The following is a 21,207-nucleotide window of genomic DNA, read 5'->3' on the forward strand; positions in this document are numbered from 1 at the left end:
AAGAAAGGAAGCAAAAACGCTCTAGGAGACGGCATTTCCTGCTGTAGGCGAAAAACCAAGCAGAAATTACCGTAAGTAAAAATCAACAATTTGTTAACGAACTGTTTTTCGATTTAGAAAACAAATCAAATTGTAAATATCTTTCATTACAGATCATTGATGATGCTTTACTTCAGTAAATCGAAAGGTGTCTGGTGCGAAAAACACGATCATCCTAGTAGTTGTAGAAACAGGACAAAAATACCCGCTGAAAGACAATGCATAATTAAAAAGTCGAGGCTGAGAGCTACCCATCGTCTACGTTGTTTTTTTAAACCAATGTTCTCTATCGGACCGTGCTAGAAGCAACATACAAGTTCCTTGCACTTTGTGCTTATTAAATATTAAGTTAAAAACTCATTATTCAGCTCTGTTTCATTTCTTAAGATCGGATGACGTACACAACTTGAAATGACATGTTCTGGATTAAATGTATTATTTATACTTACACAGGCTGTTTTCAAAAGGTTGAGACCAGGTTAATTGACCAAATGATTCGAGCTTTATTTCTGTTCTTTCGTTAATAATTCTCTTAATAGAGAAAATGTCTATCTCTGTCAATAACGAAGTCCGATTATATTAATTCCTACATCATTTCAGTCTAATTTATTAAACGTATCAGACATGTCCGACAGAACAGACACCACTCAGATACATACACATAAATAATTATTCTCGCCGCGCTCGCTCATTTATAGTAGTGGATGTTGTACTTTTGTGTATTCTTAATACTGTATGTATGTATGTACGTAATTGTTTTGTTCCGTGACGCTTCGCTAATATTACATACCGAGACGGACATTGTTAATGTGTTAACACACACCGCCCCGCGGTCGAGGCGCCAAGTCTCTGATTGCGCGGCCCCTCCCGCCGGAGGTTCGAGTCCTCCCTTGGGCGTGTGTGTGTGTGTGTGTGTGTGTGTGTGTGTGTGTGTGTGTGTGTGTGTGTGTTGTTCTTAGAATAAGTTACTTTAAGTAGTGTGTAAATCTAGGGATCGATAACCTCAGCAGTTTGATCCGGTAGGAATTCTCTATCTCTATCTCTCTCTCTCTCTCTCTCTCTCTCTCTCTTTCACACACACACACACACACACACACACACACACACACACATTTGTGTGTTCTACCACAAAAGAGGCTAAACATCTAACAGCGGAAAATGATATACAAGTTTCACAATACCCGGACACCGTGCGTAAATGAAGCAGTTTTTATTAAAATTGCTTTATTTAACATTCAGAGTCACTTCTATTGAATGGCAAAATTAGTTTTTCTATTAAATTCTTGTGTATCTTGATCGAGTCAAATTTGACATTACTACTGACGTTTCGGCTGTTGATGCTGACGATAGCATTTGTCGGGGTGACTACTTGTGTTGTGGATACTGCTTCGCTTATAAATACATGAACAGAGAAAATAATTTTCATTCAAAAACCTCTTTTAACAGCAAGAAAGTTCCGTCTGTTGGTGGAGAAAAATAGTTGTTCATGTCGTTATCTTTTACTTAAGAAGAAAGGGAATAGAACCTAATGGGTACAGTAAAAACGTGCTGCGCATACTACCCGACCACGATATTACTGCACTTGGCCTTCCGTGGCTGTTATTAGACACACATGGCGACCTTACAGTCATCAAGTATAGTGGTGACTAAGGAAACCACATCACACTGTGAAATATTCACGACAGTTATGCACATATTATCAAGTGTTTCAGCGTGTACTCGTGTAGTATCACAATAAAAATTCACAATAAGCCGACCGAAGCGTTCTCACTCCCAGGTGCAATAATTTTGTGATCGACAAATAAACTTGCAAGTATTGTTTGATGTGTTTATATTTATATACACTAAGGATGAAAGTAACTGACCATGCCAGTTCTTGTACTCTAGTATGTGTCACATACAACAATTTCACAGGTACTACAGTACAAAAGCTGCCACGACCAGGTCTCGAAACCGGGACCCTTTGTACGACAAACTGACGCTCTACTGGCTTGCCCACGCGAGCCCTACACGACAGGCGCTTACAGTTAGCTTTTCCTGTGCTCCGTAGGCAAGGTGCTATTACTTACTGATTACGCACGTTCTCCAGGATGATAGCACAAAATATATGAGAGTTTTGGTTGATATTCTGTCGGTACAGATATGACTAACATCTGGAGGTTTGGGTGTAAGCGACGTGATGTTATACAGGGTGTTTATAAGTGAATATCGGGGTTTTAATGCTTTATAATATTTATTATATTAAACTTACAGTTATAAATGATATGTCGAATGAAAGAGCAATTCAGTTTTACCAAGAAGCTTATAAATGTTCAATGTGAGCACCATTTGTCACATGGCACACATCAAGTCTATAGCAGAGTTCTTCCCAAATGTTGATAAGTATGCCTTCAGTGATTGTAGTAACAGCTGCTTCAATCCGGTTTCATAATTCAGGGAGGTCTGCTGGTAGCGGAGGCACGTACACACGATCCTTGATGAAGCCACAAAGGAAAAAATCGCATGGCGTTGTCAGGTGAACGTGGAGGCCATGCAAAGCAAGCCGTCATTGGGCCCCTTGCGCCCTATCCAGCGCTTGGGTACAGTGAAGTTCAACCAATCGCATACTTCGCTATGCCAGTGAGGTGGCGCACCATCTTGCTGGAAAATGAAGTTCCCTGGCTCATCTTCTTCCAACTGAGGGAAGAGCCATTGCTCTAGTGTATCAAGGTAAGAAGTGCCAGTTACAGTAGGTTCACCAAAAAAGAAAGGCCAATAAGCTTTCCGCTGGGATAAGGCACAAAAAACAGTCACATTAGGGGAATCTCGTTGCATTTGTAGCACCTAGTGAGGATTTTCTGAGCGCCAGATGTGCACATTGTGAGTGGTAACATGTCCACTAAGGTGAAAGATCGATCATCACTGAAGACAACATGATCCAGAAAATCTTCATCGTCATGAAACAATATTTCGTTTTTGAAGTTGGCACGTAATCCATGGTCTGCCGCCTTAGAGCCTGCAATAACTGTAAATGGTAAGGACGTAGCTGTATGTGTTTTCTTAAAGATTTCCAAACAGTCGACATGGTGACTTGTAACTCACGACTAGCCTTCCGGACTGATTTCTTTGAGCTACGAGTGAACAACTCTCTCACTTGCTCAACAGTCTCTTCACTAACTCTTGGTTGTCCTGTGCTCTTCCCTTTACAGAGGCAACCGGTAGCTTCAAATTGATGATACCATCTACGAATGTTATTATTACTTGTAGGATCACAACCGAACTTCAGCCGGAACGCACGTTGCACAGTAACTACAGATTCGGTCTTTGCAAAATACAAATCACAAAACGCTTTCTGTTCACTATAGTTCAATTCTTTTATCTTGGCGGCTCGCGCATGCCCGGCCAAACGCGGGAGACTGCTGCGTTGCCAGTTGCACATGACGCACGCGCCAATAGAAGCAGCGCCATAGTACAGCTAGTTTGCAAGCTTACGTTTAGGGGGGAGCGCGCAGTTCATGAAGTAAAGCCACCACGGCCGCATTAACCCTTTCGCTGTTACAAAGACGTGCTGCCTGCATTCCGCGCTGTGCGCGATTTTGTCACTGCACTGCTCGCCTGTGCAGACACATTGTGTTCCGACTGCTTTGACACTCTTTATCATTCGATTCCACAAAATCTATTTGGTCCAAAAATTAGATTTTTACATGTCTTCTTGACTGATACCTTCCCCCCATAAATGTCTTAATTTTGTTTCGATGTTCAACGCAGTTATTATGCAACATTAAATGTAGTAAACCATTGCACGAAATTTTGAAGAGTTTGCAGAGGTAGAAGTCCATAGCGTATATTTCCGCATGGTCGGTTTTAGTTGCCACAATGTTGAGAATGAAATGTGGACAAGATATCTAAATTTCATATAAAATTTACTGTATAACAATATCTCATTTAAGTACCACATAGGTGTCGTACGTAATATTGAGAAATATTCCGTCTTTCGCGACTGTAACAAAAGTTTTATTTACACTGAGCACGTTTGGCTTTATTTTAAAGCACTTCAATGAATCAAAAGGAAGTAGACAAAATACATTAAACAAAACTGTGGACTTACAAAAACATTAGGACTTGAATATACCGTCTATCAGTGAAGTGCTCTCAGCTATGTCAAATATAATTTTTGTGTGTGGCACACACAAACATCATTTATTTGCTAAATCACTGATCAGCCAACACAAACGTTGAATATTGTGTTACCGCAGCACAAAACTACGAAAGGTGACTTGGCAATGGAGGAGACAAAATACTGTCCACTGAAGATGCTTCAAAAGAGAGAAACGCGTCTGGTCTAAATAAGTCGCTTATTACAGTTGCAGAAGAGGGATATATTTCAGTACCATTGGTAAAACTACGACTGTGGAACAAAAACAAGAAAGAGAACATGAGTACCATTGTGTATGTGCCATACCTTTCATTGATTGAAGTGCTTTAAAATAAAGCCAAACGCGTCCGGTGTAAATAAAACTTCTGTTACAGTCGCGAAAGACAGAATATTTCTCAATATTACATACGACACCTATGTGGTACTTAAATTAAATGAGATATTGTTATACAGCGAATTTTATATGAAATTTAGGTATCTTGTCCATATTTCATTCTCAACATTGTGGCAACTAAAATCGACCATACGGAAAGTATACGCTATGGACTTCTACCTCTGCAAACTCTTCAAAATTTCGTGCAATGGTTTACTACATTTAATGCTGCATAATAACTGCGTTGAACATCGAAGCAAAATTAAGTCATTTATGGGGGGAAGGTATCAGTCAAGAAGACGTGTAAAAATCAAATTTTTGGGCCAAATAGTTCTTGTGAAATCGAATGGTAAGTGTGTCAAAGCAGTGGGAACACCATGTGTCTGCACAAGCGAGCAGTGCAGTGATGACAAAATTGCGCACAGCGCGGAATGCGGGGAGCACGTGTCTGCAGCAGCGAAAGGGTTAATGAAGAGACAAAGCACTAGAAATTTCAAAAAATTGCATTCAAACGAATATAATTCATGAAGTAAGGCACTTCGATATTGTTTTTATATAATTAAAGTATTAAGCTCCGCAGAAGGTTTGAACTCATAACCTTTCGCGTAGAAGTCTAACACCTTAACCATTACGCTAACGCAGATCGTCTGCCTACAGGACACAGTGAGGAGTCTAACACGTCACGCAAAATACTGACAAACATGTTTGGTATGACTATGAATTACTCACGCTTCGTCGAAGTACAATAGGAAATAAACAATTACCGCTCTTCTTTAGTGCGAAAAAGTGGTTCGTGAGATTGATACAAACACCTTTCCTTGCTATCGCCTGAATTAAGAGTCTTATTGCTTGTTTGGTTTAATTAATTAATAGAATATGAAGCAATTGGTATAAAGAACGCTTTTTCCAAACTTTCTATAAAAGAACGTCTGCTATAAAGACATTGCTTTTGTTCTATTACTTTATTTATGTCTGAACGTTTCTAAAACTGAAGACACTCGTCCATGCTATGCACTGCAGTCGAGATCTGGCAACGTCGTCTCTGTTCATTGGCTGACTGTGTTTTGTGACGTCAGATGCGCAGAACGAACCTAAACTCGGCCGCCAACATAAATGACGCGCACTTTAGTCGCAATCTTCGCTACTACCGCTGTCTAGCGGATTGCGGCGGAAACATTGCGCTCTGCGCATGCGCACTGGTGCCAAACACAACTGTTCAAGTTGATCTTTCATTTGACATATCATTTATAACTGTAAGTTTAATGTAGTGAACATCATAAAGCGTTAAAACCCCGATATTCATCTATAAACACCCTGTATTATGCCTGACGTTCCGTCTAGTCGGAACACACCGCCATATGACGGCGAAGTTCATTTGTCTTCTGTGACGATTCGTCATTGTCTTTTACGGGTTGACCACGATACAGAGTTTACACACTTCTGGAACGGACGCACCGTCGCCGGAAACCGCGTCGGCTGCCTCCGTCCGTCACTTTGAGGGATGTTGGCGTGACGTAATTAAGACTGGACGGTCCGTGGCGTGGAAAGGAGGAGCGTCGGCGGAACGCCGCACTTCCGGAAACGCACACAAAACTGGCGAGCGCCGGCTACGGGGTCAACGCCATCGCACGTCTCCACTGCGTTCTCTCACTCTTGATACATTCCCTTGATGCCCTAGGGACATGGCACAAGTGAACCCTTGGCCCCAGACTCCTCCAATGGATGCAGCAAGTTACAAATGAAATCCGTAAGTAGACAGCAATGTACATACAGAGTCATCAAAGCCCTGAGCAAGGAAGAAAAAGGAATCACTACATTGAACATTATATCCAATGAACAATGGGTAAATCATTAGCCAGATTTATGGTGTACATAGAAGGTGGAAGATAACACTAGAGAATGTATGTACTATGAAACAGTAGATTCAGTTACTATGGAGGAACTGAAAGTCTTTGGAAGGCATGAGGAATAGGAATGTTAGCGGAATTGATGGAATAAGTGCAAAACTAATTCAATATGGATGCTTATCGCTAGATAAAAGACTTTTACAAATAATAAATGAATGTTGGAGGAACTGCAAGAGCCCAGAGCTTTGGTGTACACCAGAAGTAATCTCAGTTTTCAAGCAAGGGAAAAGCAATGACTAAAACCCATAGTAGCATCAGTCTTCTCAACAGTGACTACAAACTATAAGCAAAGATCATCATATATACAGAAGCTATTATTTCTGCAGAACAAAATGGATTTAGGTCGGGTCGTCATGCAGAGACAATGTGTTTGTAATCAAGTACATTACAAAAAAACGCAAAAATTTTAATATAAACGGTGGGGCAAATGAAAGTGGCCCAGGCGAATGTATACTACTGGACGTGAAGCCGGCCGATGTGGCCGAGCGGTTCTAGGCCCTTCAGTCTTCGGACTTCCGAAAGCACAGATACCATCTTATATATACAGGGTGATTCAAAAAGAATACCACAACTTTAGGAATTTAAAACTCTGCAACGACAAAAGGCAGAGCTAAGCACTATCTGTCGGCGAATTAAGGGAGCTATAAAGTTTCATTTAGTTGTACATTTGTTCGCTTGAGGCGCTGTTGACTAGGCGTCAACGTCAGTTGATGCTAAGATGGCGTCCGCTCAACGAAAGCTTTTTGTGTTATTGAGTACGGCAGAAGTGAATCGACCACAGTTGTTCAGCGTGCATTTCGAACGAAGTATGGTGTTAAACCTCCTGATAGGTGGTGTATTAAACGTTGGTATAAACAGTTTACAGAGAATGGGTGTTTGTGCAAAGGGAAAAGTTCTGGACGGCCGAGAACGAGTGATGAAAATGTAGCACGCATCCAGCAAGCATTTTCTTATGGGGGTATGTTAAGGATATGGTGTTTCGGCCACCTCTCCCAGCCACCATTGATGATTTGAAACGAGAAATAACAGCAGCTATCCAAACAGTTACGCCTGATATGCTACAGAGAGTGTGTAACAAGTTGGAGTATCGGGTTGATATTGCTTGTGTGTCTGGAGGGGGCCAAATTGAACATCTCTGAACTTGTTTTTGAGTGAAAAAACACCTTTTTAAATACTCTTTGTAGCGATGTATAACAGAAGGTTATATTATGTTTCTTTCATTAAATACACATTTTTAAAGTTGTGGTATTCTTTTTGAATCACCCTATATATATATATATATATATATATATATATATATATATATAAGGCTCACCGGCCATTTTACCATTTTCTTCTTCTTCTGTGCGAACTCTTACGGGAATCGGCAACGCGCCGCGAGTAATGAATATAATGGGCGGGGGCACCACGAATGTAGTGCGGGACAATACGTTGAGAATGTGGGGGATCGCGGGAGGCGTGCCAGAGATAAATCCCTGCAGTCGCGCTATCCTCTGTGTCCTCGGTGGCTCGGATAGAGCGTCTGCCATGTAAGCAGGTCTGAAAGCGGATATGAGTATCACGCTAATGTAATGACAAGGCTTCACAGAAATTCACGCATTGTAATGAACACAGGCGGGAAGCGATTAGAAGAAACACTCACTGACGAAGGTGTTTAATATTTACATTGACTTTATTCTGCGTGTAAATGTAAACAGAGGAATTAAGATAACGAATGAGGAATACATAAACATGCGTCTGTTTGCACACGATTTCGTTATTATTGGAAAGAATGAAATTGACGTGTAAAGATGAGTATAGTAGCTGAAGCGAAATAGTCAAGAAGTACAACTTTAATATTTGTGGTAGTAAAACCAAAATAATGAAATTCCAAGGAAAATAACCAGTCAGATCAAAAATTAATCAAAAGTTTTCAATAACATTAATCGCGTTCGGGCGTTGAACTGAGTCGGCGACACCAGATGAAAATTTGTGCTGGACCGCGACTCGAAACCGGGTCTCCTGCGTAACGAGAGCGTCGTCTTAACTGCGTAGGCCATCCGAACACGCTTCCCATCCGACCGAAATTCTCGACCAGTTAAACATTACTAGCGTAACGTCACCGACTCATCAACATCTCTGTCGCAATTTCGGATTCCTGTACGAGATCGGGCTCGGTTTGCATCCGTACTGAAAGAATGGATCTTCGGTCGTCGCACCTTATTGATATACACTCCTGGAAATGGAAAAAAGAACACATTGACACCGGTGTGTCAGACCCACCATACTTGCTCCGGACACTGCGAGAGGGCTGTACAAGCAATGATCACACGCACTGCACAGCGGACACACCAGGAACCGCGGTGTTGGCCGTCGAATGGCGCTAGCTGCGCAGCATTTGTGCACCGCCGCCGTCAGTGTCAGCCAGTTTGCCGTGGCATACGGAGCTCCATCGCAGTCTTTAACACTGGTAGCATGCCGCGACAGCGTGGACGTGAACCGTATGTGCAGTTGACGGACTTTGAGCGAGGGCGTATAGTGGGCATGCGGGAGGCCGGGTGGACGTACCGCCGAATTGCTCAACACGTGGGGCGTGAGGTCTCCACAGTACATCGATGTTGTCGCCAGTGGTCGGCGGAAGGTGCACGTGCCCGTCGACCTGGGACCGGACCGCAGCGACGCACGGGTGCACGCCAAGACCGTAGGATCCTACGCAGTGCCGTAGGGGACCGCACCGCCACTTCCCAGCAAATTAGGGACACTGTTGCTCCTGGGGTATCGGCGAGGACCATTCGCAACCGTCTCCATGAAGCTGGGCTACGGTCCCGCACACCGTTAGGCCGTCTTCCGCTCACGCCCCAACATCGTGCAGCCCGCCTCCAGTGGTGTCGCGACAGGCGTGAATGGAGGGACGAATGGAGACGTGTCGTCTTCAGCGATGAGAGTCGCTTCTGCCTTGGTGCCAATGATGGTCGTATGCGTGTTTGGCGCCGTGCAGGTGAGCGCCACAATCAGGACTGCATACGACCGAGGCACACAGGGCCAACACCCGGCATCATGGTGTGTGGAGCGATCTCCTACACTGGCCGTACACCACTGGTGATCGTCGAGGGGACACTGAATAGTGCACGGTACATCCAAACCGTCATCGAACCCATCGTTCTACCATTCCTAGACCGGCAAGGGAACTTGCTGTTCCAACAGGACAATGCACGTCCGCATGTATCCCGTGCCACCCAACGTGCTCTAGAAGGTGTAAGTCAACTACCCTGGCCAGCAAGATCTCCGGATCTGTCCCCCATTGAGCATATTTGGGACTGGATGAAGCGTCGTCTCACGCGGTCTGCACGTCCAGCACGAACGCTGGTCCAACTGAGGCGCCAAGTGGAAATGGCATGGCAAGCCGTTCCGCAGGACTACATCCAGCATCTCTACGATCGTCTCCATGGGAGAATAGCAGCCTGCATTGCTGCGAAAGGTGGATATACACTGTACTAGTGCCGACATTGTGCATGCTCTGTTGCCTGTGCCTATGTGCCTGTGGTTCTGTCAGTGTGATCATGTGATGTATCTGACCCCAGGAATGTGTCAATAAAGTTTCCCCTTCCTGGGACAATGAATTCACGGTGTTCTTATTTCAATTTCCAGGAGTGTATATATCCCAAACTGTTTTGGATCATTCAGCTTACTTAGGCTGGGGCGTTAGTTTGAATTTTGAATCTCATATTGAAAATAAAATGCATTAAATTCAGTCTGTGGTACCATTAGCAGAACATTAGGACATAAAGTACAAAACGACCCTTGAAATGAAGTGATGACGGTTCCTATGTCATCCTATGAAAGCGAAAAGCTGAGTTACTAAAAAAATGAAAAACAAAAAATTTAAAAAAATCAGATCGCTGACATGAGTTTCATAAGGAAAACGAAGCACTGCGCATGAACAGACGTGATTAGAAATAAAGATATTGGAACAGAATTTAACATTTTCAAAGTGAATGAAAAAATTCAAAAGTATCATAAAAACTGCAGACAACAGCTCATGAGAGTGCCAAGTCACAGAATACCCGGGACGATGCTGAACTACAAGACGAATGGGAAAAGATACACTGGAAGACTTTGAGAAAGATAGGAATTATTTAGTCAATGAGTTCAGAACAGAGAGACTAATATTTGAAAAGAGAGATGATGATGGTGATGAAATCCGTAAGCTGTATTTGTGTTGTCTGTTGAATGGGGGCCTCAGAATTTATTTTTTATTGACCTCTAGTTTGGAAAACGCCTCAACTAGGAAGCTTCGTTAGAACAGTGGTTCCCAACCTTTCTTATACCATTACCAGTGAGTGCAATTGGACATTAATTAGTGCCTCCCACCCTGCCCTGCTGTCTGTTGCACCCCTCCCACATTATCACCAACTTCGGCACATAAGTAAACAGCAGAATGAAAGACTTTGCATGGGGGCTTAATTAAATAAAATGAAAATAATTTTTAATTTAGCTGTATGTCCGATTACGCTATGTCTCGTAAACGGTTGGCCCTGACTAGTTTTAGTACGCAATCTGACTGCATAGAACAACAATGAATGAAATGAAAATTTCCTGTTAACACAATTAATTAATTAAGTCCCCAGCAACTATAAAACCTACAAAACCAAGGCACAAGTATAACTGTTCTGTGTGTGGAAGTATGACTCAACATACACATCTGGCACGGTTCTTCTTCAACAAGACAAGAAATTTTAAATAACATTTATACTGAAGTAATTAAAAGAAATAGAAATACTATAATTGCGCAAGAAACCCAGAATTACACTCTAATACAAGAACACACGCCAGATGCTTTGTTGACTGAACCTGTAATGACGCATTATTCAGTACACTGAAATAATGAGAGAGAAAAGAAAAAATTTGTTTTTTTTTACCTTCGTTTATATTGATGAAAAGCACTCTAAACATTACAATCTCTCTACACCGACTCGCTAGTACCACACCTCAACAATAACTTTTCAGTATCACATCTCAGCAAGCACTCTCTGCTACGAGTTCTCGACCAGCACTCTTCACTAGCACATCTCAACAAGCACTCACTACTACGAGTCCTAGACAGGCACTGCCCAAGCACTGACTACTACGAGTCCTCGTCAGGCACTGCCAGTGGAGGCGGCTGAATAATACTCTTTGGCGCAATCTCTGGCGCTGTGGCTCAGTGTAGCCACCTTTCAACTTTTCTTGGAACACTTTTCTAAAATGATGAAAGATGAATGATATATAGTTAGTTAGTTTGTGTGTGTGTGTGTGTGTGTGTGTGTGTGTGTGTGTGTGTGTGTGTGTGTGTGTGTGAATGAATGACGAAGGGATTCGTGGTGCTTCTCAAGTGCTACTCGCAACTTCTCAGATAAGAACGCTGACTTTCCACAGTGAGGGCAGACACTTCTTACAAAACATGATTTCCCTGCATTACTCCTCTCCATTGTGGCATTTGCTTGACCTGCACACTACAATCCCATTTAAAATCAACCAAGTTAAAATGTGTGCACTATACTTACTGTTCATAAATCACTTGATTGCTGCACTCCTTACTACTGAACTGGCAGAAACGGGAATACTTCAGGCTGTTAATGCTTTGTGTCTGACCACAGCCACTAATAGTAATGAAGATAGTACTGTGTACAGCACTATAGTATCTCTTTATGTAGTAACTGCTGTGTTTTAATGTCAATTAATATATTTTTCTGTTTCGAAGAGATTAATGATGCAATTTCTGGACTACTATGGGTACTATCTATAACTTGGAGAAGATATTTTCTTCAGATATTTAGCATTTGTTACGCGTATGTCCCACTTTTTATCATCAGCGAAGTACGGGACAAAGCACACCTCAAGTATGCAGTGGAAGGACAATGTGAGGAACCTGTAACCTTCATCGCATTTATGCTACTAACTGAGAAGAATAATTATTGATAACTTATACAGTCAATGTCAAAGACTTAGAAATTTGTGATAACAGTAATGATCTTTTGAAAATACTTCAGTTTCGTAACTCAAACATAATCGAATCATTTAGCTTTTAGCCCTCAGAAAATTTCATTTTACCTCTCAGGGGGTAATTATCCCCATGTTGAGAACCACTGTTTTAGAACGTGTATCACATCGACAGGAAGTGCAAAATGGCTAAGCAGGGATGGCTAGAGGACAAATGTAAGGATGTGGAGGCATATCTCACTATGGGTAGGATAGATACTGCCTACAGAAAAATTAAAGAGACCTTTGGAGGAAAGAGAACCACTTGCATGACTATCAAGAGCTCAGATAGAAACCCAGTTCTAAGCAAAGAAGGGAGAGCAGAAATGTGGAAGGAGTATGCAGAGGGTTTATACAAGGGCGATGTACTTGAGGACAATATTATGCAAATGGAAGAGGATGTAGATGAAGATGAAATCGGAGATACGATACTGCGTGAAGAGTTTGACAGAGCACTGAAAGACCTGAGTCGAAACAAGTTCCCCGGAGTAGACAACATTCCATTGGAACTACTGACGGCCTTGGGAGAGCCAGTCCTGACAAAACTCTACCATCTGGTGAGCAAGATGTATGAAACAGGCGAAATACCCTCAGACTTCAAGAAGAATATAATAATTCCAATACCAAAGAAAGCGGGTGTTGACAGATGTGAAAATTACCGAACTATCAGTTTAATAAGGCACGGCTGCAAAACACTAACGCGAATTCTTTACAGACGAATGGAAAAACTGGTAGAAGCCGACCTCGGGGAAGATCAGTTTGGATTCCGCAGAAATATTGGAACACGTGAGGCAATACTGACTCTACGACTTATCTTAGAAGTTAGATTAAGGAAAGGCAAACCTACGTTTCTAGCATTTGTAGACTTAGAGAAAACTTTTGACAATGTTGACTCGAATACTCTCTCTCAAATTCTGAAGGTGGCAGGGGTAAAATATAGGGAGCGAAAGGCTATTTACAATTTGTACAGAAACCAGATGACAGTTATAAGAGTCGAGGGGCATGAAAGGGAAGCAGTGGTTGGGAAAGGAGTGAGACAGGGTTGTAGCCTCTCCCCGATGTTATTCAATCTGTATATTGAGCAAGCAGTAAAGGAAACAAAAGAAAAATTCGGAGTAGGTATTAAAATCCATGGAGAAGAAATAAAATCTTTGAGGTTCGCCGATGACATTGTAATTGTGTCAGAGACAGCAAAGGACTTGGAAGAGCAGTTGAACGGAATGGATAATGTCTTGAAAGGAGGATATAAGATGAACATCAACAAAAGCAATACGAGGATGATGGAATGCAGTCGAATTAAGTCGGATGATGCTGAGGGAATTAAATTAGGAAACGAGACACTTAAAGTGGTAAAGGAGTTTTGCTATTTTGGGACCAAAATAACTGATGATGGCCGAAGTGGAGAGGATATAAAATGTAGACTGGCAATGGCAAGGAAAGCGTTTCTGAAGAAGAGACATTTGTTAACATCGAGCATAGATTTAAGTGTCAGGATGTCGTTTCTGAAAGTATTTGTATGGAGCGTAGCCATGTATGAAAGTGAAACATGGAGGATAAATAGTTTGGACAAGAAGAGAATAGAAGCTTTCGAAATGTGGTGCTACAGAAGAATGCTGAAGATTGGATGGGTAGATCACATAAATAATGAGGAGGTATTGAATAGAACTGGGGAGAAGAGAAATTTGTGGCACAACTTGACTAGAAGAAGGGATCGGCTGGTAGGACATGTTCTGAGGCATCAAGGGATCACCAATTTAGTATTGGAGGGCAGTGTGGAGGGTAAAAATCGCAGAGGGATACCAAGAGACGAATACACCAAGCAGATTCAGAAGGATGTAGGTTGCAGTAGGTACTGGGAGATGAAGAAGCTTGCACAGGATAGAGTAGCATGGAGAGCTGCATCAAACCAGTCTCAGGACTGAGGACCACAACAACGACAACAACAACAACAACAACAACACATCGACTAGTGGTAGTAAGAGATAGATGGAGAGACCAGGTACTGACCGACGAGGAAGCAGAGCAGGCCGCGTCCCCAGGCGTCGCTCATCTGCGTGGCGGCGAGCAGCACGTCTCCGACGAGCAGGCAGGCGACGTAGCAGGTCTGGCAGCGCCAGTGCAGCGCGTGGCTGGCGGCGGGCAGCAGGGATCCGGCGCACAGCGTCGCCGTCAGAAACAGCGCCGACACGCACAGCCCGGCCGGGTACAGCGAGAAGCGCACGTCCCCTCCAGACACGTGCGACACCACGCGGGACCGACGCGCTGACACCGTCTCCGGGCACGCCAGCACCTGCAAAAAAAATAAATAAACACCCCGCACTCTATACTCACACCCATGTGGATGCTGAGCAATGTCAGACGCACTTCATAGTTGGACACGACCAATTAAATTAAAAATACAGCGAATTTCAAAAATGACTTTACAACTTCGAAAATTCATATAAATTAATTCATAATACCTACAGAGGCGATTTTAGTGTCAACTTGTAGGGAAATACATCAAGTTTTGTCACGCGTAGTTCGGTAGTGCCGAAGCGCACCGTTAGGAGCGCTAGCGGCAGTTGCGTTAAAGATGGCTGCCTTCACTGAACCCCAGCGTGCTAGCTGTGTGTTTTGGTTTGAAGAATTGAAGTCGGCGACAACAGTTAAGCGTAAATTCCGTGCCAAGTACGATAAACATCGTCCTAGTAGGCCTACAATTTACAAAGCGCATAAATGTTTTTTAGAAACAGGGTGATCGGTCGGGTCTTCCAAGCGCATCTGAGACCGTCGTTGAGCGAGTGAGACAACGTTTTGTCAACATCATGGGCGTACCCAGCGGGGGGGCAGGGGCGGGGAGGGGGCATCTGCCCCCTCCCCCCTAGAAGATATTCACAGTTTTTCACTAGTTTACTATTTTATTTAATAAGAAATGCTGCATGTTTTCTCGGATTGTACAAGTGCATTCTTGTATTTAAAATGTTTATTAAAAGCAGTTTTTCACTGGTTTACTGTTTTATTTAGTAAGAAGTGCTACATGTTGTCTCGAGTCCTTGTTTCCTGAGACTAGTATGACCTGCCCCCCCCCCTATTTCAGATCCTGGGTACACCCTTGGTCAACATCCCTACGAAATCGACCCAGTGTGGGTCTCGCGAACTGCAAATCCCACATACGACTGTTTGGTGTGTGTTGAGAAACAGTTTGCATTTGAAACAGTACATACTGCTGAAACTGCTCACAAGAACTTCTGTGCGGGTCAATCGGTTACACGAGGATCAATATTTCTTGAAAAAATCATCTTTTCTGACGATTCAACTTTTCACTTAACACGCATAACTCTAGGATTTGGGCAGTGAAAATCCACATCAAACATTGCAACATGTTCGTGATAGCCGTAAACTGACCGGTTTTTGTGCATTGAGCAAGAACAAAGTGTACAGTCCCTTTGTCTTCCGTGAGAGAACCATCAACGGGATAGTGTACCTGGAAATGTAACAATTACTTTTGATACCACAGATCGATGAGGATGACCAAGAACGAAATGTTTACTTCATGCAAGATGCTGCACCCTCCCACTGCCTGGCTGACGTCCGAGATTTTCTCATTGACCGCTTTCCAGGTCAATGGATTGGCCGTGATGCGCCAATTGCATGGCCCCACGTTCACCAGACCTGACACCACTCTTTTTTTTGTTGGGATTCTCTACCCGAACTTAGAGCAAGAATTTACGCCGCCATTATGCGAGCTACACCTGGAACGCTACAGCGAATTTGCGAAGAAACTGACTTCCGATGGGATGTGTGCAGGGTAACCAGCGGAAGTCACATACAACATCTTTAGTTTAAGGCAGAATAACTCGATGTGTTTCCCTACAAAATAATGCTAAACCCAGCTCTATATCTTCTTTCACTAAATTTACATGAATTTTTAAAGTTGTAACGTCCTTTATGAAACACTCTGAATCTATCACAGCATCTGTTCAACATTCATAAATATTATATAGTAAAAGAATCATAATGTTTAATTACATGCGCGACTGACAGAACAAACACTGTTGGCCATCCAAGGCTGCACGACATGTTTTCGAAATTAATTCGCTGCCTGCAAATTCCTTGACGTCAGTTCAATCAGGTATAGTTCTGCTACCCAATAGTGACGTACAAAGATTTGTGCCAGACTGGGATTCGAACCCGCATTTCCTGCTTAACGCAAATGGTCTCCTTAATCAAATCGGATATCCGAGTACGTTCCCTGGGAATTCCGGGTTCGATTCCCTGTCCAGCACAAAATTTCACCTGTCATAATTGGATAGTAAAACCACAGCTAATATACAGGGCTATCACAAAAGATTGAAGCGATTTCATAAATTCACTGTAGCTCCATTCATTGACATAAGGTCACGACGCACTACAGATACGTAGAAAAACTCATAAAGTTTTGTTCGGCTGAAGCCGCACTTCAGGTTTCTGCCGCCAGAGCGCTCGAGAGCGCAGTGAGACAAAATGGCGACAGGAGCCGAGAAAGCGTATGTCGTGCTTGAAATGCACTCACATCAGTCAGTCATAACAGTGCAACGACACTTCAGGACGAAGTTCAACAAAGATCCACCAACTGCTAACTCCATTCGGCGATGGTATGCGCAGTTTAAAGCTTCTGGATGCCTCTGTAAGGGGAAATCAACGGGTCGGCCTGCAGTGAGCGAAGAAACTGTTGAACGCGTGCGGGCAAGTTTCATGCATAGCCCGCGGAAGTCGACGAATAAAGCAAGCAGGGAGCTAAACGTACCACAGCCGATGGTTTGGAAAATCTTACGGAAAAGGCTAAAGGAGAAGCATTTCTTAAACAGGAGATTGGAAAACCGATGGATCGGTCGTGGTGGAGATCATGATCAACAATTCATGTCATGGCCTCCACGCTCTCCCGACTTAACCCCACGCGATTTCTTTCTGTGGGGTTATGTGAAAGATTCAGTGTTTAAACCTCCTCTACCAAGAAACGTGCCAGAACTGCGAGCTCGCATCAACGATGCTTTCGAACTCATTGATGGGGACATACTGCGCCGAGTGTGGGAGGAACTTGATTATCGGCTTGATGTCTGCAGAATCACTAAAGGGGCACATATCGAACATTTGTGAATGCCTAAAAAAACTTTTTGAGTTTTTGTATGTGTGTGCAAAGCATTGTGTAAATATCTCAAATAATAAAGTTATTGTAGAGCTGTGAAATCGCTTCAATCATTTGTAATAACCCTGTAGTTGACCTCAAGGAATTCGCAGTCAGCGAATAATTTCGGAAAGAAATAAAAAGTGTATACTAACTTTACTTATTTTACTACAGAAATGCTACGAGGAAGCCGTTTTGTACATCTAAAGATTTAAACCTTACAACATATGTAAAAGTGTTGCGTTTTGGAACACGAACTTTTCTGGTATATTTTGAGACTAGAAATACGGAAAAGAAAAGAACATTCACCTGGACTTGTTTAATGAATCTGGGGGAAGCATTAACGAAGAAGGTCAGATAGAAATTACGATTTACGAACTTCCAGCATGCTGGAGTAGCTGTGGGTCAACAACTTGATCAGCACAACGAAAAACGAGTCCAATGTTGCAAATTTTACTTTTGAATGGTGGGCTCCATGTGGTTCCCAAGTCGTACAGCGATCGTAAACCATAAAATTACCAAATATGCAGCAACTAGTCGCAAAATCATGATTTATTTATTCATGTTTGGGAGTCATATTGCGATCTATCGATATTTCCCTTCGACACTTCGTGCCTATGATGATACTTTTTTAAATGTCGATGTATCGGATTTCTGATATCCTTAAGAGTATCGACAGTCGAGTTCTGACGCTGTTCAGTACCCTAATATATCCTACCAGCACCAGTAACGAGACTAAACACGAACAGCACTATAGTACTCTGGCGGTTGTTCTACCGGTCAAAAGAATTGCAGCTCTAATCACCCGCCGACGATGTGTTCGTGTAAGATGTTACACTGGCATTCGACCGTGTCTTCAAGGTACTTCACTGTCTGTGTCAGGCTTCCCGAAACACCACAGCAAAGCCACTGCACTAAACAGCTACTGACGACAGCAAAGAAGCTACGGGTTTCTTGATCACTGCTTGATTTCAGCCAGGTGTTTGATACCGTTATTTCGACACGTAACTTTTGATAGCAAAACAGCAGCTTAAAAAAAATACATTACTTTGGTTCGACGATTGCCTGAGAAAGAGGTAACAGTGAGTCATCTGTGGATAAAGAAGTCAGCAAGGGAAAAAAGTGATCTCAAAAGAACCCAAGGATCACGTCCTTAATTCGTTACTTTTCTTCCTGTGCACCAGTGATCCTTCCACTTCCCCTGTGTTTTGCAACTACCACTTTTATACTGACAACATCGAGCCATACCGAAGCGGCAGCCATAAGAATATCGCTTCTTCCACATCAATCATGAAGTTTGCTCTGCATCGCTATGTAGCAGAGCGGTCTAAGGCGCTGCAGTCGTGGACTGTGCGGCTGGTCCCGGCGGAGGTTCGAGTCCTCCCTCGGGCATGGGTGTGTGTGTTTGTCCTTAGGATAATTTAGGTTAAGTAGTGTGTAAGTTTAGGGACTGATGACCTTAGCAGTTAAGTCCCATAAGATTTCACACACATTTGAACATTTTTTTGCATCGCTATGAACCCGGATCTTAAGACTAAACACCATGAACTCACAGGTGATCCTTCACTGGCACTGCAAGTTGTTCGGCGAATATATTCGCGAAGCAGTCCCTCCCTTACTCCTTTATGGTATTTGGATACAGAATATCTCGACATAACATTGGATGAGCGTATAAGGAATATAAAGTGGGAGAACAGACTGTCATAGCATCTGTTTCTTGCCTGTAAGCTATTTAAAAAAGTTATAGAAATATTTACTACTAAGATAATAGAGAAACAGTCATCACTCCTGCCGGGACTGTACTATTGTGACGTAGTTTAATACGGGAGAAAAAATGACAACTCTAGACGACCCTGCTGGCCCTCAACAGTTCCATAAGATCTGATTGTAACATTCAGTTGTTTGATCATGTCAATAATATTATGCTCCGTTACGGTGGAAATGGACAGGTAAGTAGTGTGCTTTTTCCATGCTGTCAGTCTTAACCACTGGAGCCCAGAATACCTCTCCTCGCATACAATATATCAATTCATCATCATTCAATAGCCATCATTCGATAACTGGTATACAAGGTCTGACAAGCCTATCACGTTGGCTAACTGCGTGTTTCTTATTCATTTACTTTACCAAATCGTTCTCCATTGCAGCTTTAAGTCTGTGGAACAGATCTATCTGATAATCTACAATCTGATGCAAAACGATGCTCCCTTCGAGAAGGAATCAAAACATTATCTATCATCCACCCTCTCAGCATTTCCCAGACGCCTTCCTTCTGTCCAACACGGAACCAGTACTTACTGTCATCACGGCTTTCTTCATCCGCACTTCTGTTTCTGTTTTCTTCTTCCATTTCTTTCTCTGACTTCATCATTTCACTCTCTTTCGCATACCAAACTTCACCAGGTTTGATTCTATCTGTACAGCGCTATTGCATTTATAGAAGTATATCAGTAATCCCACTAGATAGAAATTCTATTTTGTGTGTTAGCCTACGGTTAATTAGATTGAAATATACCTGTATTTTCTAGGACTGTTACTATTTCGTGTAGGTCCTCTTCCACACACTTTTCAATGCTATCCATAAACAGAGGCCTTAAGGGTCATCCCGAGCTCCCTCTCTTTATCTTTCCTTCTATACAACTAGGATTGCCATTATATTCAAGTTTAAAGTGTGTTCCGGAATACTGCCACATACAATTCGAGATGTTGATACAGAGTTTCAAGTGTTTTTTCCTATCTTCTTGCAGGACAAACCAACTTGCGCATTTTTTCAGTGGCCTGGTATTGGCCATTTCAAGTGAGATCAGTGATAAACGTTCGCTAAGAAGGTAGCAACCTCACTGCGTTATTCGTGGAAAGATGTTGAGTTCTAAGACAAAACATAGGATTTCATAAGAAACTGGTATTCAGAAGATGTCGCTATGGAAACGTGTTGCCGACGAGTCTGTTTCCTGTGGTCTGTAAAGCACACGGAATGCTGTTGCTACTCATGTCAACATTCTGGAGCTGATCAAGACATTCCCGATGTACATAATAAATGTTGCCAAGTCTCTCGAGGACCGCATCGGCTGATGTCGCTAAAATTTCACAATATTTCGACGGCGACTTTGCACGTCATTTTTCAGGAGATGATGTCGACGACTGCTGAAATATTACGCTCTCCTGTGAATTTTTTTTTTAATAGTTTTCCGTCAACGCCTGCTTACGAATGAGGACCAAGCCTGTTGCTCTTGACGTGGAGTCTTCAGGGTCTTGTCTTGTGTCTCTTGACTTCCACGCCTGGGAAGCGGACATTCCTTCCGGACCTGTCAGGACCTGCTTCTCACACCGGCAGCTGCCTGGACCCAGCGCTACACCGTTATGTCAGATGCGCCGTTAATGGGGGAGCTCCGGCTCCCATTCATGTCGGAGCGAACGAGCTGCAGCCAACTTCTGACGGCCGTTTTCTCGTCTTCGGTAGTCAGGTGTGATGTTAACAACTGAACAATACTCGGCATTACTGCATTCTTACTCTAATTTTAAAGTGAAATCATTCCTTTTCTGCTCTTCTCTATAGCCGTTGCAGGTGTATTTTTTTTTTTTTTCAAAAATTTTCTACGACACAGACATCGAT

The 21,207-nt window shown here is 42.8% G+C and overlaps 1 protein-coding gene across 1 annotated transcript in view; it reads right to left on the reverse strand.

Moving 5' to 3' along the window:
* The window catches only part of LOC126462869 (probable G-protein coupled receptor Mth-like 1), a 563,028-nt gene that overhangs the window by 452,331 nt on the left and 89,490 nt on the right, over window positions 1-21,207 (reverse strand). The window contains exon 2 of the mRNA XM_050096106.1: window positions 14,459-14,741. Within this exon, the coding sequence (XP_049952063.1) occupies window positions 14,459-14,741 (283 nt within the window). The remainder of the gene's footprint in view (window positions 1-14,458; window positions 14,742-21,207) is intronic.

Source organism: Schistocerca serialis, chromosome 1 (genome assembly GCF_023864345.2).
Source record: "Schistocerca serialis cubense isolate TAMUIC-IGC-003099 chromosome 1, iqSchSeri2.2, whole genome shotgun sequence".
In the NCBI taxonomy this organism is placed as follows: domain Eukaryota; kingdom Metazoa; phylum Arthropoda; class Insecta; order Orthoptera; family Acrididae; genus Schistocerca; species Schistocerca serialis.